Here is a 26,688-nt window from a genome sequence, read left to right on the forward strand (position 1 = left end):
ATTTAATTTAAAAAACATGAATTCGAATTAATTTTTTTTTAAATATTTACTTTATTTAGCTCTATTTCACTTTAATATTCTATTTAAATTTTATTTATTTATATATATAAAAATTAACATCAATTAAAAATTTTTTTTATTATTTTTAAGACAATTTGTTAATTTTCTTAATTTTATTTGTTCTCTCTAAATCTAAATTAGTAAAAATGTTTACTAATTTGAATTAGTGACTCACTTTTTGCTTCTGAATTAGTAAAATTTTACTAATTATTAGTAACTTTTACTAACAATTAGTAAAAATTTACTAATTTAGAAGCAAAAAGTGAGTCACTAATTCAAATTAGTAAATATTATTAGTAATATTATTATTAATAATATTATTAATATTATTAGTAATATTATTATTAATAATATTATTAATATTATTAGTAACTTTTACTAACAATTAGTAAAATTTTACTAATTTAGAAGCAAAAAGTGAGTCACTAATTCAAATTAGTAAATATTATTAGTAATATTATTATTAATAATATTATTAATATTATTAGTAATATTATTATTAATAATATTATTAATATTATTAGTAACTTTTACTAACAATTAGTAAAATTTTACTAATTTAGAAGCAAAAAGTGAGTCACTAATTCAAATTAGTAAATATTATTAGTAATATTATTATTAATAATATTATTAATATTATTAGTAAATTTTTCTAACAATTAGTAAAATTTTACTAATTTAGAGGCAAAAAAATTAATATTTTTATTAATTCAGATTTAGAGAGTTTATTTATTTATTTAACTGAAAATCATTTAGTCCAGTTGAATAATTAGTAACGAAAATTTTAGTATTAAAAATATAAAAAAAATTAAATAATTTTGAAAATGTAATGAAAGAAAAATTTATTATTTTAGAATTTTCCAATATTTCATAGCATTGAGAATAAAATATTTATAATAAGAAAATTTCTAAGAAACTTTTTCTCACATTGATTTAATGACTCTTAAAAAATGTAAAGATGTCGATCGACAGGATTTTCGCGTAGCTCTCTGAAAGAATTTTTATTATATATATGTATATATAGAGAGAGAGAGAGAGAGACCACACATAAAATTGATGGTCAATAATAATTTTTACGCTCAGCTGATCTTCTTTTTTTTTTTAGCAAATAAGGTCATTTCAAAACTATTTAGACCTTCATTCAATATGATTCATCATTTTCAATATATATATATATATATATATATATATATATAGGTATCTTGAATGCAATTATCGAGAGACTTTCACTCAAGGACCTTGCTACGATTTTACTTTCGCCCGTTGCAGTTTATAGAAACTATATTCTAAAACAACTATTATAATATTTTTCATAAAATAATAAAAAATAACATAAAATTTCTAATCAAAAAACAGAATTTTTTTTCTATTTACAAAAAAATTAGTTTTTTATTTTCAAATTATAAAATAATTACAATTTTCATTTTTATTTAAATTATTAACTTTATAACATTAGTATTAATTTTAACAATATTAATAAAAAATTAATTTAAATAACTTTTATTTAAATAACAATAAAAATATTTTTTGAAATTTTATTCACAATTTACAAAAAGAAAATTATTTATATTATTACATATATAATATTAAAAATAATGAGGAAAGGTATGGTGAGAATAAAAACTTCATTTTAATTTTTTACATTTTTTTTTTTTTTTTTATTATAATTACGATTATTATTACACTTTTTTTTGTTTTGTTTTTATAATCATTTGTTTTTTTGTTAATGTTCAGTACATGATGAACAATAACAATATAAAATATATAATATTTTTATAATCTCATTAAAGTCACATATACCAAAATGAGTATACGCATACATATTACATGTACGCGATAATGTTTCATAAAATCTAAATGTGTAAAAAAAAGGTATACGATAAATATATATATATATATATATCCTCGATTTACTAGCGTAATTAGTGTACGAACAATATAATCTCCATTTAATTTCTACGCACGTGTTTGCTTTTATAACTTATGTGCACATTATTTATATATATATATATATATTTATATGTGAGCAAATTCGCACATGTGTCACAGAAATTTTATTTTGTTTTTTGGTTATAAAAAAAAAGAAAAAATTTTCTTTTCAATATCTTCTTCTGTATATAATAATAATAATAATAATTTTTAAAAACGAAACGCTCACTATATATCAAATACTCAGGAATAAATATATGTAATAAAATTACTTCGCAAATGAAAAAAAAAAGAAAAAAAAAACTTTCACTTATATATTTAAATATGTACTTTGGAACTTACTATACCTCATTGCTTTGAATTGCACTCGGTACCATAAAAATAAAAAACTAATACAGCACATTTTTTTTTCTTTCGAAAAAATTATTAAAATTAATTTTATCAAGAAAAAAATTTTAAATTAATAAATTAAACACAGCAATTTTGAATATAAGGAATTAAATTTACAAATAAATAAATTTTTTATAAATATTAATAAATTAATTTTAATTATATATAAAAATAGAAAATAATTATTAAGTTTGAAAAAAATGCAAAAAAAAAAAAAAATAATTAACAATAAAACATAAAAGATAATGAATAATTGAAAAAAAAATCCAAAGTGTATAAAAAAATTCCTTTTTTTTGGGATATGTGTAAAGGAAGAAGAAATGTGTTGTAAAAAAATTGGTACCGATAGGTGCTTTATGATCCTATTATGTAAACGCACTTTTTTTTTTTTTTTTAGAGAAAAAGTCACTACTTGGGAAAAAGAAGAAAAGAAAACCTCCACTTATTAGGGCTGGTAAAGCGAGTACATGACCACCTTGTATATATATATATATATATATATATATATATATACCTGGAGTCGTGTCGTTTAGAGATTCTTAGTGATACAATAAATACGTGCGTACCAATGTCAAATAAATCCGTTTATGTACAAGAGCGTTTGAGACACGAGGTGGCGAGGAGGCAAGAGCCAGAAGAGTAAGAAGCGATATACGCGAAAGTACAAAAAACAACCAACGAAAAGTACTAATTAAATACCTGATACAGACTCGGTTGCTCGTGAAACTATCAACTTAAAGTTAATTAATTTCCAAGGGCTATGTATTTTGGAAAATAAAAAATAAAAAAAAAAAATCAGTAATATTTTTTTTTCTAATTTACATATTTATACTGGTTCTCTCACATTAAATTTAGTTTTCCATTTTGAAAATTTCAATATTTTTTTTACTAATATAAAAATATTTCACTTTTAAAGACAAATATTTTTGAAAAATTATTTTTTATTTAAAAAAAAAAAAATTATAGAAGTGATATAAAAATATATTTTTTTTTATATACATAATAATGGCATATACAATATATAATAAATATGTACAAAGTTTAAAAAACTAAATAATAATTTTGAAACAATTGCAACCGATTCTGTGAAGAGCTAAATTAAATAAAATATTTAAATAATTCAGAATTATTATATATATATGAAAGTAAAGCACCTATGCAAATATAAATATATAGATATATATATATATATAGTAGTACATCCAGAGAAAAAATATATTTTAGTCCTCAGTGCTAAATATTTGTTTTAAAACGACAAAAATTTTCTTTGTACAAAAAAAAAAAATTTTACAGAAAAATTTATTTCCACAAGAGAAAATTTTCATTGAAAATATTATAATAATTTAATTTTTCTTAATTTTATTAGAAAACAAAATTTTATCACAAAAAAACAAAAATTCTGTTTATAAAAAATTTTTTGTACAAAACACAATTTGATTCTTGAAAATTTTTTCCTTGTATAAAATAATTTTTGTGAGAAATAAAATTTTTCCGTTAAAAATGAATATTCAGCAACTTGAGATAAATATATATTTAATTCAAATAAATTATATTTGGTTCGAAAAAAAAAATTTCTCTGAATGTATTTTTTTTTTTATATAAAATCCTAAAGCTTATTTAAGAAAATAAAATAAAAAATAACTGATTCTTTGAGTATACAATAATTAATGGAAATGACTCACGTGAGTCGAGAAAAACTTAAAAAATTAAATATCCTTAAATACTAATCGTTCATAGAACATACAATGTTTAATATATCATAGATATATGGGACCAATATCACCGGTCTCAATCGCATATATTTAATCTCCTCCTGACAAATTTCATTCTTCGAAATCTCTTTATATTTTTTTTTTTGTTAATAATATTTAATAAATATTTACATGATTAAAAAATTTATCATTAATAATTTCATTTAAATAACGAAAAAAAAATTATATTTAGGAAAATCATTTTTTTTTGCAATTTAAATAAATTAATGAAATAAAAATATTTTTAATAAAAAAAAATTCAATTTAAAAAAATGAATGAAAACAAAATATTTTTATTAAAAAAGAAATTGATATAATAGTTGAAAATAATTTGACAAACAAAATTAATATAGAATGTCAAAAAAAAAAGTATATTTTAATATGAAAAAAGGAATTTAAAAATGACTAGTTTTTTTTTTAATGTAAAAAGCAATTTTTTTTTAAAAATATATTATTTGCATATCATTTATTTCATTGCCACAAAGTCAGATTTTATAGGGCATTAATGTCAACAAATACCCGTAAAATTTTTACTGTCACTCCTTTGAATTTATTATTTAATGTCTCACCGTTTTATAAACACACCTTTTTTTCTGAAAATACTCCAATAATTCATATTTAATTTTATATTCTTGACTTCCATTTATTTTATATATGCCACAAATTTTTTTTTTGCAATATCACAAATTGTTGAGGAAAAAAAAAATTAGTTAAAAAGAGTGTGTTTTTTTGGAAGTTCGTCGAAATTTTTAACTTTCAAATAGAAAAAAATAAATTTTAAATAAAAACAATGATAATTAAAATATATTAATAAAAAAATGTTTTAATATTAATTAAATTTTTTTTTTACTGATTTCTACTACATTGACAAATTAATTTTATACTACTTTTTAAAAAAGGAGATTTTTATATTTTTTAAGCTCGTAAAGTAAAGTAACATTAATTTTTTTTTTCAATACCAGTTATCAATTTTATTTTTCATTAATAATAATTTTTGAATGTCAATTAAAATGAATAATAATATAAATGAAATTAATGTATTGGAAAATTTAATTTGAAATTAAATGATTTTCGTTTTATAAGAAAATTAGAAATTTTTTTTCGGATTTCATTTTTAGCCAGAAATTTCGGAGATGAGAAAAGTTGATCAAGCAGCAGCGAATTGTTCCGCGCGCTAAGATCATGGAAGAGTGGTCCATAGTGACCAGCGACTGGGACCAGCAAGCAAACGTGAGAAGAGACTCTATTTTTTTTTCATCGCTTATTAAATCAGCAGCTGAATGATTTTTTCAAAAATCTTTCACGGGACGTACCTCCCGAATCGATCTTAGGAAAATTATTCAGCTTACCGGATTTTTTTCCAATTTTTTTTTTTTTTTTTTAGAGCTCTCGCGCGTTATTAACAACAACTTAACCCTCTAGAAAGTTGAGAAAAGCCAAGGCTGTGCTTTACATACATGCAGCCTCGGATCGATCGTTGAAAATCGATAAGGAATGAAGAACGAGATTGCGTTAATTAAGCGCCCAAACCGGGCGTACACGTTTGGTACCCAACCGTCGTTTGACATTATTTTCGCTGGAGAATAATGCAAACTCGGCGGATTCTTTTTGGCGACCTCCGCTTAAAAAAAAACTTTTTTTCTTCGAAATTACACATACACACTTTTTTTTAGAACAACGATAACAATTCGTATATTTATTATAAAGTAAATACAGACACACACACACACATACATTCGTAATACGCAATTATTGCTTGGATTCTTTCCACATTGTAGAAAGAGTCGGAAGCCCTGATTTTAGCTCCGATTTTCAAATCTAGATTCAAGATCGCCAATTGGATGACTTTTATTGGATATAAGCATGTTGGTATCATTTGATCTTTGACCATTTAAAGTTTACTTGGGAGATATTGAATCGAGATCGAGAAACGGAATTAGAAGACAATCGGTTGAGTGAAGAAGACAGCTTCCTTTGGGATTTATGTGGGAACTTGATTTGCATCGCGTGAATAAATATAAAGATTAGAAATTCCATTCATGGGAAAAAAAATTTTGAAACTGAATTAAATTTTGAGAATTCAATTTTAATTCAAAAGGGATGGATTTATTTTTAATTTTTTTTTTTTTAAAGACAATACGGATGACAGAACTGGTAGACTAACCTCTGGCTGCGTTCTGTTTTCTTCATGATACCTTTCTTGTAGTATTGACGAATGCTGCGACTTAATTTGTCATAATTCATTGCTGGACGATTTTTTCGTTTACCCCAGAGTCTTGCAACGCGAACTGAATCTTCAATTTTAAAGACACCTTTATTACGATCGAGCCAACGAATACATGATCCATGAACACCGGGACTCTGAAGGAGTTCTTTTAAAAATTGCCAAAGATGAATGTGAGAGCCGCCATTACGCATTTTACCACCTGATGATGTTTGAGTAGATCCAGAATCTTCGTCTTCGTCTGAAACAAAAATTTCACAAAAATTTCAACTTAATTAGATAAATTTTCAGTCAAAAAAAAAAAAAATAATTTCTCTTTTAAATAAATTTACATTTTTTATCAAAATAAATTTTTGTTTAAAAAAAAATTATATTTCGGAAAAAAAAATTTTTTTCTAATATAATAATAAAATAATTCCAATAAGAAATTTTTTCATATTTAAAATAGGTAATTTTGAGAAAAATTATTATTTTTTTCCATTTTAATATAAAGTTTATTCAAAAGTAATGAGAGAGAGAGAAATTTTTCAATCAATTCTACTGAGTAAAATGTGAGAAAATGGCATTTTAGTTTTCAGAGAAATACTGCCACTCAATCAAGTAATGAAAAAGAATTTTTTTTTTTTTTTTTTTTCTTTTCAATTAATCCTACAAAAGATGGTGGGAATTTTATTTTTAGTTCAATGAATATTGCTTTTAAAATATAGAGTATTTTAATTAGCACAAAAAAAAATTTGTTTAATTTAAAATTATTGCAATTTAATTACAGCTTCTTTTTTTCTAATAAAAGCTCAAAAGAAAATGATTTTTAATCAAATTTTGTCTTTTTATAATAAATTAAAGAATATTTTTTTGTAATTTAAAAAAATAATTTAGAAATTCAAATTCTATGAAAATATGTAAAAAAAAAAATATATATATATATATAATGAATACAAGAAGTTTGTAAATTAAATGGATTTTGATGATTTACCGTCAGAATAATCTAAGGAACAGGATCCTTTGACACTGGCTGGACCAGTACTTGATGCTGAGGAAGTTGTACTTCCGTTTGCACTTCCTGGCGCTTGAACAACTCCTGCTGGACTCCACGAGGCGGCCAAGGTATTTCTTGGTGATTCCTCGACTGCTGCTTTCCAGATTTCCAGTTGAGCGTGTAGCACGCTTCCGCACTGTGATCAAACAAGATTACTTTCGATGAGCAAGACATACCTCTCAAAATCCCAGACTACTTCATTTTAAAACCTCTATATCTATATAACAAATAAACTATATCAAAGAAATGCCTTTTCCGAAAGGATTCTAAGATTCAAAAAACAAGATAAAAAAATAAATAATACAAAAAACAAACAATTTATTTATTGAAAAATATTACAGAATATTTATACAATAAATAATAATATTCTATTTTAATTATTTAATTTCAATTAGAAACATTAATAAATTAATTAATTATTATTTTCCATCATAGTAAAAAAACAATTTTTTTTTATCCCGTGTAGAAATTTTGCCAGGGCACAAATCGGGGCCGGATTTGGATGCCCTATTAGGGAATAGGCGCGCCTTATGTGACCCTGATTAGGAAATACAAATTTTCTCGGCGCCCCGATTTGGCCCTGATCAGCGTTACATTCCCTACTAGGGCCCTGGTAGAGCAATTACTTCACGGAATAGATTATTTTTATTATTATTTTTTTGAGAGATAATAATTAATAATAACAATAATTGCATCTTCTATATAAAAACCCAGATAGCACGGAAACTTGCAGCAAGCTTGCGGCAAGTTCATCGTGCAAGCTTGCTGCAAGCTTCTCTGAGCTAGCGAAATGTCCCACCCAGGGCAAACTTGCCGTAAAAGCTTGCTGTAAGCTTTTCAGGAAAGGTTGCTGCAATCTTGCCATGAAAGATTGCTACAAGATTGCTGCAAGCATACTAAGAATGATTGCGGCAAGGTTGCCGTGAAAGATTGCTGTAAGCTTGCTACGTAAAGTTGCAGGAGAATTTCAACAAGCTTCTGGAAAGGTTGCTGCAAGCTTGCTGCAATTTTAAAAAAATACATTTTAAATTTAAAAAAAATTTATTTGTTTTTTTTTTTTAATTTGAAAATCCTTGTGACGTTTATTATTATTAATTATGTCCTGTTTATTTTCATTTGGAAACATAACGAGAAAATTTTCGAAACAAAATTTGAGGGGACTGGGAATTGAACCCGGGTTCGACAGACACTAACCAAAGACCCTAACCGAGAACCTACTCGACCAACTGTTTTTTTCTTTTCTTTTTTTTTTTTTTTTTAATTAGAAAGTATAATTAATTGATATTACTGTTAAATAAAAATTCGTATACTGAAAGAAATTGAATGTTACTTAAATTTAAAGTAGATATTCAAATTTACAATTTTGGAAAAACAATTTTTTAATTAATATTTGCGAAAAACAATTATTACTTTTCCAATGAAGAACAGTTATATAGAAACAAGTTTTTGTTCTCTCTCTCAAAAAAAAAATGTGTATTAAAACAACTTTTTTTAAAATTATTTCATTGTTATTAAAAAAATATTAAATTTTTAAATTTATTATTATTATCGGATTTATTTAAAATCCATTTATGTTTTAATAAATAAATAAACCATTGTTATAAAAAAAAAATTATTAAAATGCAAATTTGACATCAATTATAAAATAATTACACTCAATAAATACTAAATTAGCTATTTTTTTCATATTTGTAATTTTAAATAAATAAATAATGAAAACATTGATTTTTTTTGTCGATTTTTATTCGTGAAACTGTTTTTGTGATAAGCTTATCTACTTTGCGATTCGATTCATAAAACTTGAGGAATTTGATGAAATTTTCGATTTAAAAAAAAAAGAATAATAAAGAAACGAGCGCTCTTTTGCGTTAGAATATATATATATATATATAGTTGCGAACTGGCGAAAAAGAACACGTAAGCAATAGAATTCCCGGTCGTGTCTCGACTGTTGAAGAGAAAGCAGCTCTGGTGACCTACATTATCGTTTAGGACTTGTTGGGACCAATGAAGGAGTCTGCGGGGTCCGTTGCGGAGGAGACCAATCACCGCTTTTGCCACTCCGCATGTGCATGTCATCTTTAAGAGGAATCAAGAAACGCACCTTGAAACCAGTTATTTCTCATTGCACATTTAATCATTTTTCAATCATTTTATATTTTCATTTCTTTCTTTCTTTATCTATCGTTAGTTATTTCTTCTTTTTTAGAATTTTTTTTTTCACTTTAAATAATTTAACCTGAGCTGATATAATAAAAGAATAATGGATTTATAAAAAAAATAAAATCAATTTGGAAAATTAAAAAATTTTTTTTTTAAATTCTAATAAAATTTCTGTATGAAAATTAATTTTCAAACATGTAGAATAGATATTATTTCTTTCTATTTGTTTTTATATGAGATTTTCTTGGGAAATGTAAGTTTTGAGATTTCTGGTGTTTTATGGTAAAAATATCGTATGAGTTTCAGGTGTTCGGCATGAGATAGGTATTTTGCAATGCAAGATTTCCGATGACACATCACTTTGCGTGGTCCACGTGATTCAGAACTTGTGCATGCTCTCAGCACCGGTGCATCGATCTTTCGAAACCAGATGGAAATACCTTCGATATATATATATATCGAGTTCACGTCTTTCTAGTGCTCGTTTAGCATTTACACCAGATGAAATATCAGCCCAATCGTTAGACTTATATCTTCACCCAACACATAAAAGCTGAGATTACTCTCGTAAAAAAAAAGAAGAGAAAAAAAAACACCCGAAGATTTAATATATAAAAAAAATTATCTAAAAACGCCTCCTTTAAATTAAATCCGATCAATTTTGAAATATTTTTTCCGACATATTGGATTCGCCTTTTTGAATTTTGAAAAACTAATATCAGATTTGTAATCAGCGATCCTAAAAACCCCCACGAGTAACAAGTTTCAAACAAATCCGATCAATTTTTAATTTTTCTCGTCCGCCATATTGGATCAGCCATTTTGAATTTTGAAAAACTAATGTCCAATTCGTAATCAGTGATCCTGAATTAAAAGTAAGAATAATAAAAGAAGAAACAAAACCCACTTGGAAAGATTCCCCGGAAAGTGCCCCCTGGAGGTTCTATCAGAATTCCGCCGGAACTTCCAACGTAATTCCGTTGGAATTCCATCGGAGTTCCAAAGAATTCTGCCGGAACTTCCAACGTAATTCCGTCGGAATTCCATCGGAGTTCCAAAGAATTTCCAATGGGATTCCAACGGAATTAGGACTCTAAAAATTTTGAAAAAAATTAATCGGAATTCCGTCAGAATTTCGCTGGAACTTCCAACGTAATTCCGTCGGAATTCCATCGGAGTTCCAAAGAATTTCCAATGGGATTCCGACGGAATTAGGACTCTAAAAATTTTGAAAAAAATTAATCGGAATCCCACCGGAAATTCTATGGAACTCCGTTGGAATTCCGACGGAATTACGTTGTAAGTTCGGGCGGAATTCTGATAGAACCTCCAGAGGGTTCCAAAGAATTTCCGATGGCATTCCAACGGAATTAGGACTCTAAAAATTTTGAAAAAAATTAATCGGAATTCCGTCAGAATTTCGCTGGAACTTCCAACGTAATTCCGTCGGAATTCCATCGGAGTTCCAAAGAATTTCCAATGGGATTCCGACGGAATTAGGACTCTAAAAATTTTGAAAAAAATTAATCGGAATCCCACCGGAAATTCTATGGAACTCCGTTGGAATTCCGACGGAATTACGTTGTAAGTTCGGGCGGAATTCTGATAGAACCTCCAGAGGGTTCCAAAGAATTTCCGATGGCATTCCAACGCAATTAGGACTCTAAAAATTTTGAAAAAAATTAATCGGAATCCCACCGGAAATTCTATGGAATTCCGACGGAATTACGTTGTAAGTTCGGGCGGAATTCTGATAGAACCTCCAGAGGGTTCCAAAGAATTTCCGATGGCATTCCAACGGAATTAGGACTCTAAAAATTTTGAAAAAAATTAATCGGAATTTCGATTCTGATAGAACCTCCAGGGGGCACTTTCCGGGGAATCTTTCCAAGTGGGAATTAATGATTAAAAATAATAAAAGAAATGAAGACAAAAAATGAAGTAAAACATAAAAAGAATTATATAATAATAGGAATGAAAAAAAAACAAAATTATAAGTTCAGAACAAAAGAAGTGAATCAAATTTATTTAATTAACAAACTAATAAAAATAAAAAATAATAGAATATCCAAAAGACAAAGGAAGCGCAGTACTAAAAAAAAAATTGCAGTACTTCTTATCTCCAAAGGGAAATTTTTTTTTTTTTCCGCCGAAGAAGAGAGTCTATAAATATGCATTTAATGGTTCGAGAAGCAATATAAGTTACAAGGCGTTCAAACGTGTTTTGTAATTTATCGTTATTATCTACTAATGTTACAAGAAGATTGTTCTTGACTGCGGATTGTACGTTGTGCTGAAATATCGAATCGAAATTGTGTAACTCTCTATTAAGCGATATAGTTTGCAAAATATCTTCTTCTGTCCCAACATGTGATACAATTACAAAATCTTAATTTTGAAAAAAAAATTAATTTCCAAAAACAATTATTATTTCAAAAAAAAAATAGAATTTTTTTTTACAAAAAGAAAATAATATAATCGATTTCATCATTGATTCGTGATCTCGCGCATGGATGCTGTGGATCCGTTATACATGAAGCATACACACAATTCGAAGAACTCTCATTTCAGGTATATATATATATATAAATCTGTACCGCACGTAAAACCTGTGCCAACACACGTATTATGTATTCTAAAGTCGCGAAGAAAGACGTCAGACTTTTAAGAGGATTTCCCGGAAATTTTTACTTTCACCGGACCTCTCCCTCAATAAAAATTTCACAAACTTTCAATGACTCACATCATTACTTAATTGTTTCTGTTTTTTTCAAATTTCGCAATATTTCAATTTTATTGAATAAAATTACGTAAAATAGCAAAAAAAAAAAAAAAACAGTTTTTTTATAATTGAAATAAAAAATTGCTTCTGGTTTAGTAACGAAAAATTGGGAAATTTTTTTTTTTTTTTTTTTGAAGAGATGATGAACATTGAACAAATGTATAAATATGGAAATTATTATTATTGCCGGGGAGCAAAATTCGTCGAGAGTGTGTGATTACCGATGTGAGGCTTGTCTTGGAAATAAATTATTCTTTGTGAACCTTTGGAATTGCACTGGAGATACGAGAGTCACGTTCGGGATTTATTACACTATCGCGATGTCATGGTATTTTCTTCGAGGAAGGGGTAACCTCTTGGGAAGAGATCATCTACCATTTCAAGGCTGATGTGTCCACAAACCATAATTCTTTTTTTTTTTTTTTTTTTCTCTCAACGAAATGATAACACGCGCAATGTAACACATTGACATCGACCTTTTATACTCCGAAAAAAAAAAATATTTTCGATAACCAGCCAGCCTCATTTCTTAATATACAATTATTATATGTTAAATACAATTCAAAATTTCATTTAAATAATTACTATTATCAAAGAAATATTTATTTATAATTAATAATTTAAAATATTTGTTTCGAATAATTGAAATTATTTTATTTAATTCAAAAATTATTTGGTTCATATTTATTTGTAAAATAGTCAAGTAATTATTTAAATTAAATAAAATTGTTTTCATTGTATTACACCGTCCGACAAAATTCAACTTTTTTTTTTGACCCACAAAAAAATCCAACATTTTTGGAAATTTCGGAGTCGCTGATTATTAATCTGATGTCAAATTTTCAAAATTCAAAATGGCGGATTCAATATAGCGGTCAAAATTTTAAAAAGTTATTAAATTTTTTTTAAACCTTGATATCTAGGGGTTTTTTGGGTCGCTAATGACGAATCTGATATTAAATTGACAAAATTCAAAATGGCGGATATAAATTTAAAAATTAATAACTTTTTAAAAATTTGATCGCCATATTGGATCCGCCATTTTGAATTTTGAAAATCTGACATCAGATTAATAATCAGTGACCCCGAAAACCCCCAGGTACCAAGTTTTATAAAATATTAATAATTTTTAAAAAATATCTTGTCACTTTTCATTTAGGGGTTGTTTTCACCCCTAAAAACCACAAACGACTTGATCTAGCAAAACGACCAGATACGGGTATTTTTTTTTGGGTCCTAGTTTCCGAAAATGTCAAATTTTTTTGTGGGTCAAAAATTGTGTCGGACAGTGTTATAACTTATTGTAAAATTTGTTTACATTAAAAAAATTTTTAAAAATCGATTTGGAGTTTCAATTTTTTGATTCATGGAATTATTCGTGGTGGGATCGACGATAAAGAAAATGAATTAGAACTAAAATACGGTATGCGGCTAATTTGAATAATTTCATGGATACTTTAAAAGGGGGTTTTTTTTTTTTTAATTGATAAAAGGCATTTCTTGGAAGAAAAATCAATTGAGAGACTCACCTGTGGAGCTCTCCGACAAAATTCCTCTTCAGTGAGGGAAGTGAGAGTAGCACCATCAACATTGAAACTTTCCAGAGGCACAGAGGGTAACTGCAATTGCCTTCTGGCCCACTGCACCCAAGCTGCAACGTCGGCCGCACTCCAACGGCAAGGTTCTGTAAAGAAAAAAAAAAAAAAAAAAAATTAATATTTAATATCATAAATTCAATATTTACAAAATTTCCACTCAATTAAATTGAAAATTCATAACTATAATAAATTTTTAATGAATAATTAATTTATCATTAAATTGAAATTATTTAATATATTAATTTTTTTGTGACATATTTATTTTTTATTAAATAATTTATTGTTAATTAACAAATCTAAAAAAAATGGATTGATTCATGACCTTGAAATGGGGGCCAAAGTTTCGTAACTCATATTAGTCGAAAGTGCGTCGTGATATATACATTCTTAAATTATTCGAATCATGACGTTATAATATATTTTAGACGAATAAAGTGGAAGCCTCTATGGACGAATATTTGCCGCGGGCAAGGTAGACTACTCATATAAAACAAGTATATAGAAAAAAAAAGGAAGAAAACAAAAAAAAAAACTGAAAAATTATATATTTTCTGATTGACTATTCTTTTCTATTTTCTGCACACATAACGCTTCTTGACTCTAATTTATTATTCTTTTTAAAATGATTTTCAAAAACGAAAAAATTAAATTAAATTCATTTTGATGAGCTAATTTCTATATTCAGAGTGCTTCTTAATGGCGGCTCTAACATAACCTCAAAATATAGAAAATAAATATTCAAAAAATCATTAACAAAGAGTCAAAAAAAAAAAAAAATGAAATTATTGATAGTCATCAATTCGACGCCTACCGTTGATAAGATGCCCGTTTATTTGTCAGAATAATAAAATGCCAACTCGAGCTCAGTTCAATATGAAGATTGTCAAAATAATAAAAAGCTAACTCAGTTTCCGTGTAATATAATTCTATCTCGCATTAAATTCGAATTTAAGTTTTCGTAAATTAAAAAAAGGAGTTTAAGTCGATCAGAATATTAATTCATACTTTTTAATGATTAATTAATGATTATTAATTATTAATAAAATAAGACATAGAATAAAAAACATTAAATAATAAAATAAATGAAAATAAAAAATAATATTAAAACAGAAAAAATTAATTTAGCCTTGAATTATTTATTACTAATATTATATTTTTATTATTTTTCTATTATTTTTTCTATTTTTATTATTTTATTATAATTTATTTATCACTTATTTTATTTTTAATATAATTTAATATAATAAAATAATAAATAATAATAATAATAATAATAATAATAATAAATTTAATATAATTTTTTTATAATATAAACAAATTGTTTATATTATAATTCTTCTTGTTAATTTACTTAAATATATAAGAATTTTTTTGTAATTAAAATAAAAAGTTAGTTTATATCAAAATAATTGATTTACACCTTCATTAACAAAAATCTAAAAACAATTTGATTTCAGAACTATTTCGATTTTAAATTCATTTTAGTAAGTATTCAAGTTTTCGTAAAATAAAGAAAGTTTAACTCGATCGGAATATTATTTAATATTTTGTAATGATTAATTATTGATTAAAAAAATAAAATAATTTATAAATAAATTATAATAAAATAATAAAAATAGAAAAAATAATAGAAAAATAATAAAAATAAAATATAATAGAAAAATAATAAAAATAAAATATAATATTAGTAATAAATAATTTAAGGCTAAATTAATTTTTTTCTGTTTTAATATTATTTTTTATTTTCATTTATTTTATTATTTAATGTTTTTTTTTTCTATTTCTTATTTTATTAATAATTATTAATCACTAATTAATCATTAAAAAGTATGAATTAATATTCTGATCGATTTAAACTGCTTTTTTTAAATTTACGAAAACTTGAATTCGAATTTAATGCGAGATAGAATTATATTACACGAAAACTGAGTTAGCTTTTTATTATTTTGACAATATTGAACTAGCTTCATATTGAACTGAGCTCGAGTTGGGATTTTATTATTCTGACAAATGAACGGGCATCTTATCAACGGGAGGCGTCGAATTAATGATTCTCAAATTGAGACTCACCAGGATGGATGCCGAGGGCAACGCATGTATTATCAAAGTCCTTTTGCAATTGTTGAATAGCAAGACTGAGTACAGGCTCAATTTGTTCACGTGTAAGATCACCAACGCATTCATCAGTTTCCATATCCTCAACAAATCCAGTGCCAACACTACCAAGATCCACTGGTCGAAGATTATATTTCCTTTGAAAACTCGTGTCCCTTAATACTTCACGTAATAATTGATGATCACTTTTTCTCACATCTTTAAATAATTCCTCTTCTTTTGCCAATGGATTTATAACTTTATCCAAAAGAATATCATCGGGGAATTTTTCCACTTTTAAAATAGCCGACGATGTCTCATCGGAAAGATTCTTTGGACTCCCTTTATTGTACAATAATTCACGAAGGGGTGATCTTTCTAATTCGGCATAAGCAGGAGATGATGCTGTCGATGAAGAAATTGAAGATGGCGAAGAAATCGAAACTGATGACGACGACGACGATGATGATGATGATGAAATTGATGCTGGTGATGATGTGGAAATAAAAATTGATGATGACGTAGAACGAGGTTCTTCTTTAAAGAGAATTTCTTTTAGAAGAATATTGGAATCCTTTTTTGGAAAAAAATCTGTGTCTAGACTGTTGTAAATGTCTTCTTCTGTCCTGGGAGGAGTTGAAGGAACTGTACAGTCTGTGGAATCTTCTTTATATCCAAGACTCTCAGCTAGGAGTCTGAAATTTTAAGAGTTAAATTTAAATTTAATTATTGGATTTTATTTTTATTATTGTTTTTCATGATCTCTTTTTGATTTTTTTTTTTTTTTTATTGTTGCACAAATTCCATTCAACCGGAAAATTTAGGAAAATTTAATTTGGCAAAATTAGACAGAAGTACTTGGCAGAAATTTTATTGAATAGAAGTATTGGCTTTCTATTGGACGGAACAATGATGGGTCAGAATTTTTAGATGTAGGATTTAACAAAAATCTCATTTGACAGAATTTTCATTTTGCACAATATAAATAGAACTTTCAGAAGTTCCGCTTGACGGAAATAGCAGATTTTCCGTTAGACAGAATTTGGAGGAATTTTCATCTAACAGAAATAACATTTAAGACAAATTTCGTTTAATAGAATTTCTTGACAGAATATGTCTGAAAAAATTTTCATTGGACAGAACTTGATTATAGATAAAAAGAATATTTATAATTTCAACAATGATTAAGTTTTGTCCAATGAAAGTTTTTCTACACTCATTTTTTCTGATAAATGAAAAATCTCATTAGGTGGCAGTTTTGTTGGTACTTCTGTTAGGTGTAAAATTCTGTCCAATCAAAGTTCCGTCCAGCCAAACACTGGCAAATACTTCTGTCGAGCGAAAATTTTAATCCATAAAAATTCTGCAATATTTTGTTAGACAATTCTACGATATTTCTATTTTTTGATATTTCTGTTGAATGAAAATTGTTGCCAAAAAGTTTTGACCGAACAGAAAGTGTAGTGCTATTTCTCTCAAATTGAAATTCTGTTGTTACATATTTTCCGTCCAATCGGAAAGTTCTGTCAATGGGAAAATCTGCTACCTAATACTTCCCCACTTGGAAAGATTCCCCCGAAAGTGCCCCCTGGAGGTTCTATCAGAATTCTGCAGGAACTTCCAACGTAATTCCGTCGGCATTCCATTGGAGTTCCAAAGAATTTCCGATGGGATTCCGACGGAATTCTTAAGGAAATCCGATTATTTTTTTCAAAAATTTTAGAGTCATAATTCCGTCGGAATCCCATCGGAAATTCTTTGGAACTCCGATGGAATTCCGACGGAATTACTTTGGAAGTTCCAAAGAATTCTGATAGAACCATTGTGCTAAATGAAAGTTTCGCTAGTAAAATTTCTGTCGAATGGAATCTGTTATACAAACTTTCGGCCGTTGTAACTTTCTGACCAATGAAAATTTTGCTATAATTATATTTTGTTAGATGATAATTCTTTTAGATAATATTTGATATTTCTGATATTTACGCTGAATGAAAATTTTTGTTCAATTAAAATTCTGTCCAGCAGAAAATCGAATACTAATGTCGAGTTTTAAAACTTCGAATTTAGAAAAAAAAATTTAGAAATTTTTTTCCCCAAATGCATCATAACCGGAAATTCTAAATGACTAAATGTTAAATTATATCTGTATAGCCAATCACTAACGGTTGAATTAAATTAAAAGAACCACAATCTTTTAATAACTGTTATAATGACAGATAAAAAAATTCTTATTCCCCGAATCGTTCCAAAAATTGTCATTCTCTAATATTCAGATTTGAGTCATTATTATTTTGACACATTTTCCGTTAAAATTTATTTATATATATATAAAACACCAGGTAGAAAAATTAACATTACTAATGTTAGTAATATTACTAACGTTACTAATGTTACTAACGTTAGTACCTATAAAAAAATTAAGAAACTGTTTCTAAATTGTATTTTTGTAGAAACTTGTCGAAAATCGACCACCAGGAAGTATTTAATGTTCTTACACGCACTTTTTATAATTTTCATTTCTATTATCACTTCCACTTTTTTATTTTCATTACCGTTTCCACTTTCACTTTTTCTAATTCTCATTCCCATTTTCACTTTCACTTTTTTATTTACATTACCACTTCCACTTACACTTTTTCTAATTCTCATTCGCACTTCCATTGTGGGAAAGTGAATGTGAAATGTAAAAGTGGGAATGAGAATTAGAAAAAGTGGTAGTGGCAATGAATATAAAAAACTGGAAATGGAAATAGGAATGGGAATGAAAATTAGAAAAAGTGGAAGTGGCAATGAATATAAAAAAGTGTAAGTGAAAATGGGAATGAAAATTAGAACAAGTGAAAGTGGTAGTGAAAGTGGGAATGAGAATTAGAAAAAGTGGTAGTGGCAATTAATATAAAAAACTGGAAGTGGAAATAGGAATGGGAATGAAAATTAGAAAAAGTGGAAGTGAAGTGGGAATGAGAATTAGAAAGAGTAGAAGTGAGAATGGAAGTGCAAATGAGAATTAGACAAAGTATAAGTGGAAATGGGAATGAAAATTATAAAAAGTTTAAGTGGAAGTGAAAGTCGTAATGGGAAAGTAGTGTCAAAGTTTCTGTAAAAATATATTTTAAAAACTCTTAATTTTTTTATAGGTACTAACTTTAGTAACATTAGTTACATTAGTAACATTAGTAACGTTAGTAACGTTAATTTTTTCACCTGGGACCGGTGATAATATTTTGTACAATGATTAAAATACAAAATTTTATTCAGTACAATTTAAAATAAGTAAATTTATTCTTAAAATTATAACAATAGTAGAAAACAAAATTTTAAATTTCAATAGTTGTACAAACTAACCGGTTTTACAGTAATAAAAATTCTTACAAAAAAAAAATTTTTATATTGTACTGATAGTTACAAAAATAAAGTTTGTTATTTTGATAAATAAAATTATAAATTTTTCAATAATATATTCTTGGAAGATTAAAATAATCCCACCAGCTTCCAAGAAGTAATTTTTTTTTATCCTGAAATTTTTTTTTTCCCCTCATAACTCATTTATATTAAGAGATCATCATAATTTTTACAGATAATAAATTAATATTGTGCACCAACCTTGATTCTTGAAGAATAGCCAGAAGATCAAGACTTTTCTCTCGTTTGACATTTTGTTTTGTGGGTTCAGGGCTCGTTGGATAAAATTGGGCACTTTGTGGACTTTGTGGAAGATAATAGGGACTTGTGGGATAAGCGGGCGATGCATCTTGCGAATAATTTGGCGACAATGCACCAAGACCTGGATAAGGTGGACTTGGATATGTTGTCGGTGATGTGGGACGTGGTGAACATGCCTCTTGTTTAATTTGTGGTGGTGGCGGTGGTTTTAAATTATTTTGATTATTCAAAATGCCATAATCATCGGGCAATAGAGACAAATCAAATTGAAATGTCGTGTAATCAAAGGTCGGCGAAAAACCATCGGCCGTTGGCACTGTTTGTGGCATCTGAAACAAAAAGAAAAAAATTTAATAGAATGATGAAAAAAATAAAAAAAAAAAAAACAAATATAAAAAAAGTAGGAAATAAATTGTGAATTTAAAAAAAAAAAATAGTGTCGAGCCCGTATTAAAGATATTTTATATCAGTAAACATCTCGACATTTAGACAGCCAATAAAATCGATGAGGAACAACCTTTTGAGAAGAAAAAAATTATTATAAGAACTTTATCAAAAAGATATCTTCTAGCGGTTAAGAGAGAAATACGTAACAGGTCTTATGGTTATAATCGGACTTCAATCAGAGGTTAATTACAACCTTTATAAACATGTGGCGAAGATCAGATAATATATTAAAATTTAATATCTAGAGTGAGCAATCTTTAAGATATTAACCTTTAATAATAATCAAGTATCAAAGCCCATATGTCATTTCAATTCTCATTTTTCTTTTTCTTTTTTAAAGAAAAGGTTACAGAAAAAGTTAATTCTACCCCAGTGGGGTAGAATGGTAACCATTGGGCAACTCTTTTGCCACTGATAAATTTCCCACTGGGACAAATAATATAAATCAGTTTCAAATTATTTTTTGCAAAATACAGAAAAAAAAAATCCGACGGGAATCGAACCCGAGTACACTGGATACGATGCCGCGCCTTACGCACCTCAGCCAACCAAAACTATGTGATAAATAGTTGGAATATTTAAAATAAACCTCAATAAATATGATTTGAAAATAGAATTTCACGTCCAGGAAGGAGTTAGATAGCATCAGCTGTCACATGGAGGATGAAATAAAGGCAGGCAGGATAGGAGAATAGAAGTTGAAGATGGGTTGTTCTGTTTGGCGTTTAATGCTGGCAAGTGGAGTGACTTGAATGAGATCGAGTGAAGCCTCTAGTAAAACACTTTGCCTGAAACTCAACGTTATATATATATATATATACGTGTGTATGAGAGAGAGAGAGCATCGTAGGGATTTAAGTTGCGCCGAAACACTTTCCCTGGGGTACCAGAGGTACTATAAGGGCCATTTATCTTGGCGTGTGTTTATTGCCCGTCGTGTGTTTGACCTCGCATCAGTTTGTTACGCTTTGTAAGCCCATTACATCGTTCCCAGTGCATCTTCTCTACGCCAGGCGGGGTCGCGTCTGACATCTTGACGTAGTGCCCTGCAAAGGTCGACGCGAAATAAACGATTATACATATATACACAGAGGCGAAAGATACTGGACACACAAACGAAGGGAGCACATCATCTACAAACGATGAGGCCGAACAATGGCTGTATGAGATTTTCTTTATAAGCTTCGGAGTTGTATTTATCTCAAGAGCCATAGCTTATATTTGTTCTCAGAGTAACGTATATCGAATATAAGTATGAATTTACCCTCGAAGATTTCACTTTGAAACAAAAGAAATTGGACCAATATAATCCAAATTCGATACTATTAATAAAAATCGAAAAATTATTATAAAAATTTAATGAAATAAGAATAATACGTAGCAGATTTTCTGCTGAAACAGAATTTTGATTAGACAAAATTTTCACTTAGCAGAAATATCAAAAATATAATCTAAAAGAATTATCAAACAAATATAATTACAGCGAAATTTTCATTGGTCAGAAAGTAACAACCGCCGGAAGTTTGTGTAACAAATTCCATTCGATAGAAATTTATCTAGGGGAACTTTTATTTGACAGAATTTTCGTTTGATAAAAATGTATAACTAGCAAATTTTCTGCTGAACAGAACGTAACTGAACAGCGTAAATATCAGAAATATTAAAAATATAATCTGAAAGAATTATCATCTAACAAAATATAATTATAGCGAAATTTTCATTGGTCAAAAAGTTAAAAAAGCCGGAAGTTTGTATAACAGATTCCATTCGACAGAAATTAATCTAGTGAAACTTTCATTTAGCACAATTTTTGTTGGACAGACCCACTAGGAAAGATTCCTAGTGGGAATTTCATCGGAGTTCCAAAGAATTTCCAATAGGATTCCGACGGAATTCCAACTGAATTAGGACTCTAAAAATGTTGAAAAAAATTAATCGGAATTCCATTGGAAATTCTTTGGAACTCCGATGGAATGCCGACGGAATTACGTTGGAAGTTCCTGCAGAATTCTGATAGAACCTCCAGGGGGCACTTTCCGGGGAATCTTTCCAAGTCTCCAAATCTCCAAGACTCTAAAAATTTTGAAAAAATTAATTCGAATTCCGTCGGAATCCCATCGGAAATTCTTTGGAACTCCGATGGAATGCCGACGGAATTACATTGAAAGTTCCTGTAGAATTCTGATAGAACCTCCAGGGGGCACTTTCCGTGGAATCTTTCCAAGTGGTAAAGTATTAGGTAGCAGATTTTCCCATTGACAGAACTTTCCGATTGGACGGAAAATATGTAACAATAAAATTTCAATTCGAGAGAAATAGCACTACACTTTCTGTTCGGTCAAAACTTTTTGGCAACAATTTTCATTCAGCAGAAATATCAAAAAATAGAAATATCGTAGAATTGTCTAACAAAATATTGCAGAATTTTTATGGATTAAAATTTTTGCTCGACAGAAGTATTTGCCAGTGTTTGGCTGGACGGAACTTTGATTGGACAGAATTTTACGCCTAACAGAAGTACCAACAAAAATGCCACCTAATGAGAATTTTCATTTATCAGAAAAAATGAGTGTAGAAAAACTTTCATTGGACAGAACTTAATCATTGTTGAAATTATAAATATTCTTTTTATCTATAATCAAGTTCTGTCCAATGAAACTTTTTCCAGACATATTCTGTCAAGAAATTCTATTAAATGAAATTCGTCTTAAATATTATTTCTGTTAGATAAAAATTCCTCCAAATTCTGTCTAACGGAAAATTTGCTATTTCCATCAAGCGGAACTTCTGAAAGTTCTATTTATATTCTGCCAAATGAAAATTCTGTCAATAAATAATTTTTTCACAATGAATAAAATATTTATAATAAGAATGAATCAGAAATGACTATTGCGTTTTCTACTCTCTCTTTTTTAGTCACATCAAAAAATTGTATATATTTCACGTTTTATTATTCTGTATCTTTATTATATCTTTTGTAAATTAAAAAAAATGATTCAAATCTCAGGGAATTTACAAATTTTAGTTATATCGTTGAGAGCAAAAATTTATTATTATTATTATTATTAAACTGTTTGGTTTCTCTTGTAATGATATTAACATGAAAAATCAGCACTTGAGTCATTGACGTCATAGTACCCACCGATTAATGAATACTTGTGGTCGTCCTTTCGCTTATACCTATAACCAAGTGAATGTACTATGATACACTCCTTTGAATCGTGTTTTCTAAAAATAAAAATAAATATGAGAAAGAGTTTTTTTTTTTTTTTTTACTAATTAGTAGAGAAAATGCACAATTTCTTTTCCTGTGTAGTCTCTCAGAAATTATATCTTCTTTGCGGATGTCAATTTAAATTTGACGCTTGACAGAAAACGAAAGCAATTTTATAGTTCTATTAATATTTCATGGTGTAAATAATTTAATTTTTCAATTTAATAATTAAAATTTAAAGAAAACAATCTAATTATTAAATAGCATAATTAAAAATTATTATTAACTTCATTAAATATTTTCCCCCGTTTATTCGATTCGAAAAAAAAATATTCTAATTTTATTTCCAATGAATGTTAGCAAAAAAAAAAAAAATTAAAATCTTATTTGTGCAAAAAGAAATCGTGAAGCGGTAATTTTTGTGGTTCGTTGACCGGATAAAAAAAATGGAGGTTCAAGGACTATGCGCGACTATATAATAGAAATAAAAGCCAGGATATATCACAGGACTCTTTTTTTGTCTATATAATGTATAATTTATAAAGTGTAATACATATATGCATATATCTACAAATATATGTTTCCTAATACTATTTGACGTCAAAGCAACAGGAGGTGGTCCTTTCTAATTCAATGACGTCATAAATATGCTTTGTTTGCCACATTTTATGTATATGTATAATATATATATATATACATTATGTCCCTTTTATTCTCACCACTCCCATTTCATTTTTTTTTATTTCTATCTCTTCGGCCTTCTGCGGCCTTTACACTTTTTTTTACAGTATTATATCTTATTCTGACTCGACTTTCCGTTGCAATCGAGAAATCATTAGAACGACCTTTGAAGGACACTCTTTGTTCATTTTACACCAGACCTATACGTTACTATATCTACATCTTCATTTTTATGCTTTTTATTGGCATATATATATATATATATTTATCACGCTTTTATAAATATATGTTACATGTTACTATTGGTGTAAATTTATTTATTTTTTTATTCAGTTATAATTTCACGCTGTTTGAAATTTGTCATTTTTTTATAATAAAATAAGTCAGAAAAAGTCAGAAAATGAAAATTAGGATAAAGTGAATTAAACAAAATAAAAAGAATAATAAAGAAAATAAAAAGAAAATAATAAAGAAATTTTTTTAAAAAGAAAAGCATTAAAAATATGTTAAAAAAATAAAAGAATAAAAAACACTGTAAAAAAAACTTGAAAAAAAGTTGAACTATGGACAGTAGATTATAATATGAGTTATATGGTTCACGTGAATATAAATATCCCAGGATTTTGACAATCTTTTTTTATGGGTCATAGGTCACGTGTTGGTCACACCTGCTATTTTGTTCGACACTATGTGAGTGGAGTAAAAAAAAAACACTCCCTTGAATATCAATGATTTTATACATTTTAGTCACGAGTTACAATTTTTTTTTTTTTACGAATATGTTTTGCTATATGAATAATAATTAATTTTTTGATAAGTATATATAACGAAAGTCACAGCTTTTACTAATGTACAGAGCGAGATGATAATTATAACAAGCGCAAGTAAACAAATTAGCATTTTATCAATTTCTCAATGCGATAAGCGAAGAACATTTTTAAGACTAAATCAAAAACTTTTTTTTATTCAAGAATCCTCATTATTTATCTATATAGAAATTAAATTGATAATTTTTTTTTCATAAATTAATATACTAATATTATTTATAATCAAATTATAATCAATAAATATAATAAAAATAATATAATAAATATAATAAAATTATTAATAAAAAATAATAAAAAATAAATACAAAATATTTTATATAGAATAATAATTTTCAATTGATGTCAATTACCGTTAATATGACACAGTGATTAATCGATGACAAATTAATCAAAATTAAAATAGCAAGATGAAAAAAAAAACTCTTTTCAATACTTGGCATCATTTCTAATTTAATAGGAAAATTTTCTAGTTCAAGGTATTCAACATACACGTATCGCGATTATAAAATATTATTCATCTATTATAGTGTCTAAATTTTGCTTAATAAACATTTTTTCAAGAATATTAAACTAAAAAAATTGATAATTAATTTTTTTTTTTGCTAATTAAATTAATAATAAACCAATTATTTTACTTGTTTAATTTATTGTCATTGATATAAAATCTTTCGTAACATGCGGAAAATAGGCGAACTTCCTTGTTTCTTCCCACAATTAAATTTGTCCTTACTGAACATTATTTATAAAAAAAATTTAATATTTTAGAAATTTTAGTATTTTTTTCCTTAAAGGGTAAAAAAAAGTACTTTTTAGCCAGAGGGAATTTCGTTTAAAATAAAATATTCTTTAATATTAATAAAGAAAAAAAAGTTTTTAAATTAAACTACAGATTTAAAATTTTTTCTTATGTAATTAAAGAAAAAATATGAAATTTTTAACTCTGCGTGTGAAAGTAAAAAAAAAAACATACATAACATCTTCTTTACACATTCCCCACTCACATTTCTGTATTTGCCTTCTCCTCTTCCTTGAGATTCTCCTCCTCTTTCAAGGAGCGAAGGACTCGCGTCACTTCTTTATTAGAATCGATTTAAAAATGATTATTACATTATATTTCATTTTTCAATTGATACTTTGAATAAATAAAATTATTTTTATAAAACTTTCATTGACATTAAATGACATTAAATTAAAATCTATATATATATATATATATATATATATATATATATATATATATATATATATATATATATATATATATATTGTAAATAAAAAGCGAATAATTTTTTATTTTAACAATCCTTCAATTACCTAATGTCAGATGTTCCCATGATTTTTATTATAAAAATATACATATTCTTAGAATCAATTTCTTATATATAAGAAAATCTTGTTAAGGAAAAATTATATGTAAAAGGAGAAATACTTTGAGAATATATCGACATTTTAATTAATCAATAATTCTAAAAATATAACGCTTATTATGTATCTTTATTTTATTTTAAAAAAAAAAGTTTTCGGTTTAAAATTTTTATAATAATTATTTGTTATATATGGTAGATATAATTAATATTTTTCCATTTGACAATATTTATAGTTTGAAAAAGTATTAATTTAATTTGATTAATATATTAATTAATAATTTTTCAAAAGAAAAAGAAAATCTCCTATTCCGTCGAAATAGAAAAATATAAAATTCGTGAAAAACAAAAAAGTCTAATGAAAATAAAGAAAAGAAGAATAATATAAAGTGGAAAAGAAAGATAACGAAATATATTTGAAAAATCCATGTGTATATATATATATATAAATTTATAAGAAAATAA

General features: G+C 26.8%; 1 protein-coding gene across 2 annotated transcripts in view; it reads right to left on the reverse strand.

The window, feature by feature from the left end:
- Positions 1-6,195: 6,195 nt before the first annotated feature.
- LOC127284789 (DNA-binding protein D-ETS-4) overlaps positions 6,196-26,688 on the reverse strand; it is a 58,731-nt gene continuing 38,238 nt past the window's right edge. Inside the window, exons 1-6 of one of the 2 annotated variants that reach the window (XM_051310455.1) lie at positions 23,280-23,328; positions 19,631-20,019; positions 16,004-16,722; positions 13,865-14,019; positions 7,328-7,526; positions 6,196-6,595 (exon numbers count right to left, since the gene is read on the reverse strand). In XM_051310455.1, coding sequence (XP_051166412.1) covers positions 6,258-6,595; positions 7,328-7,526; positions 13,865-14,019; positions 16,004-16,722; positions 19,631-20,019 — 1,800 coding nt within the window. In that variant the 5' untranslated portion in view covers positions 23,280-23,328 and the 3' untranslated portion in view covers positions 6,196-6,257. Of the gene's footprint in view, positions 6,596-7,327; positions 7,527-13,864; positions 14,020-16,003; positions 16,723-19,630; positions 20,020-23,279; positions 23,329-26,688 lie in introns of those variants that run through there. The other variant, XM_051310454.1, reaches the window with a different exon arrangement.

Source organism: Leptopilina boulardi, unplaced genomic scaffold (genome assembly GCF_019393585.1).
Source record: "Leptopilina boulardi isolate dan_hultmark-lab unplaced genomic scaffold, ZJU_Lbou_2.1 LbouV2_325, whole genome shotgun sequence".
Lineage (NCBI taxonomy): Eukaryota > Metazoa > Arthropoda > Insecta > Hymenoptera > Figitidae > Leptopilina > Leptopilina boulardi.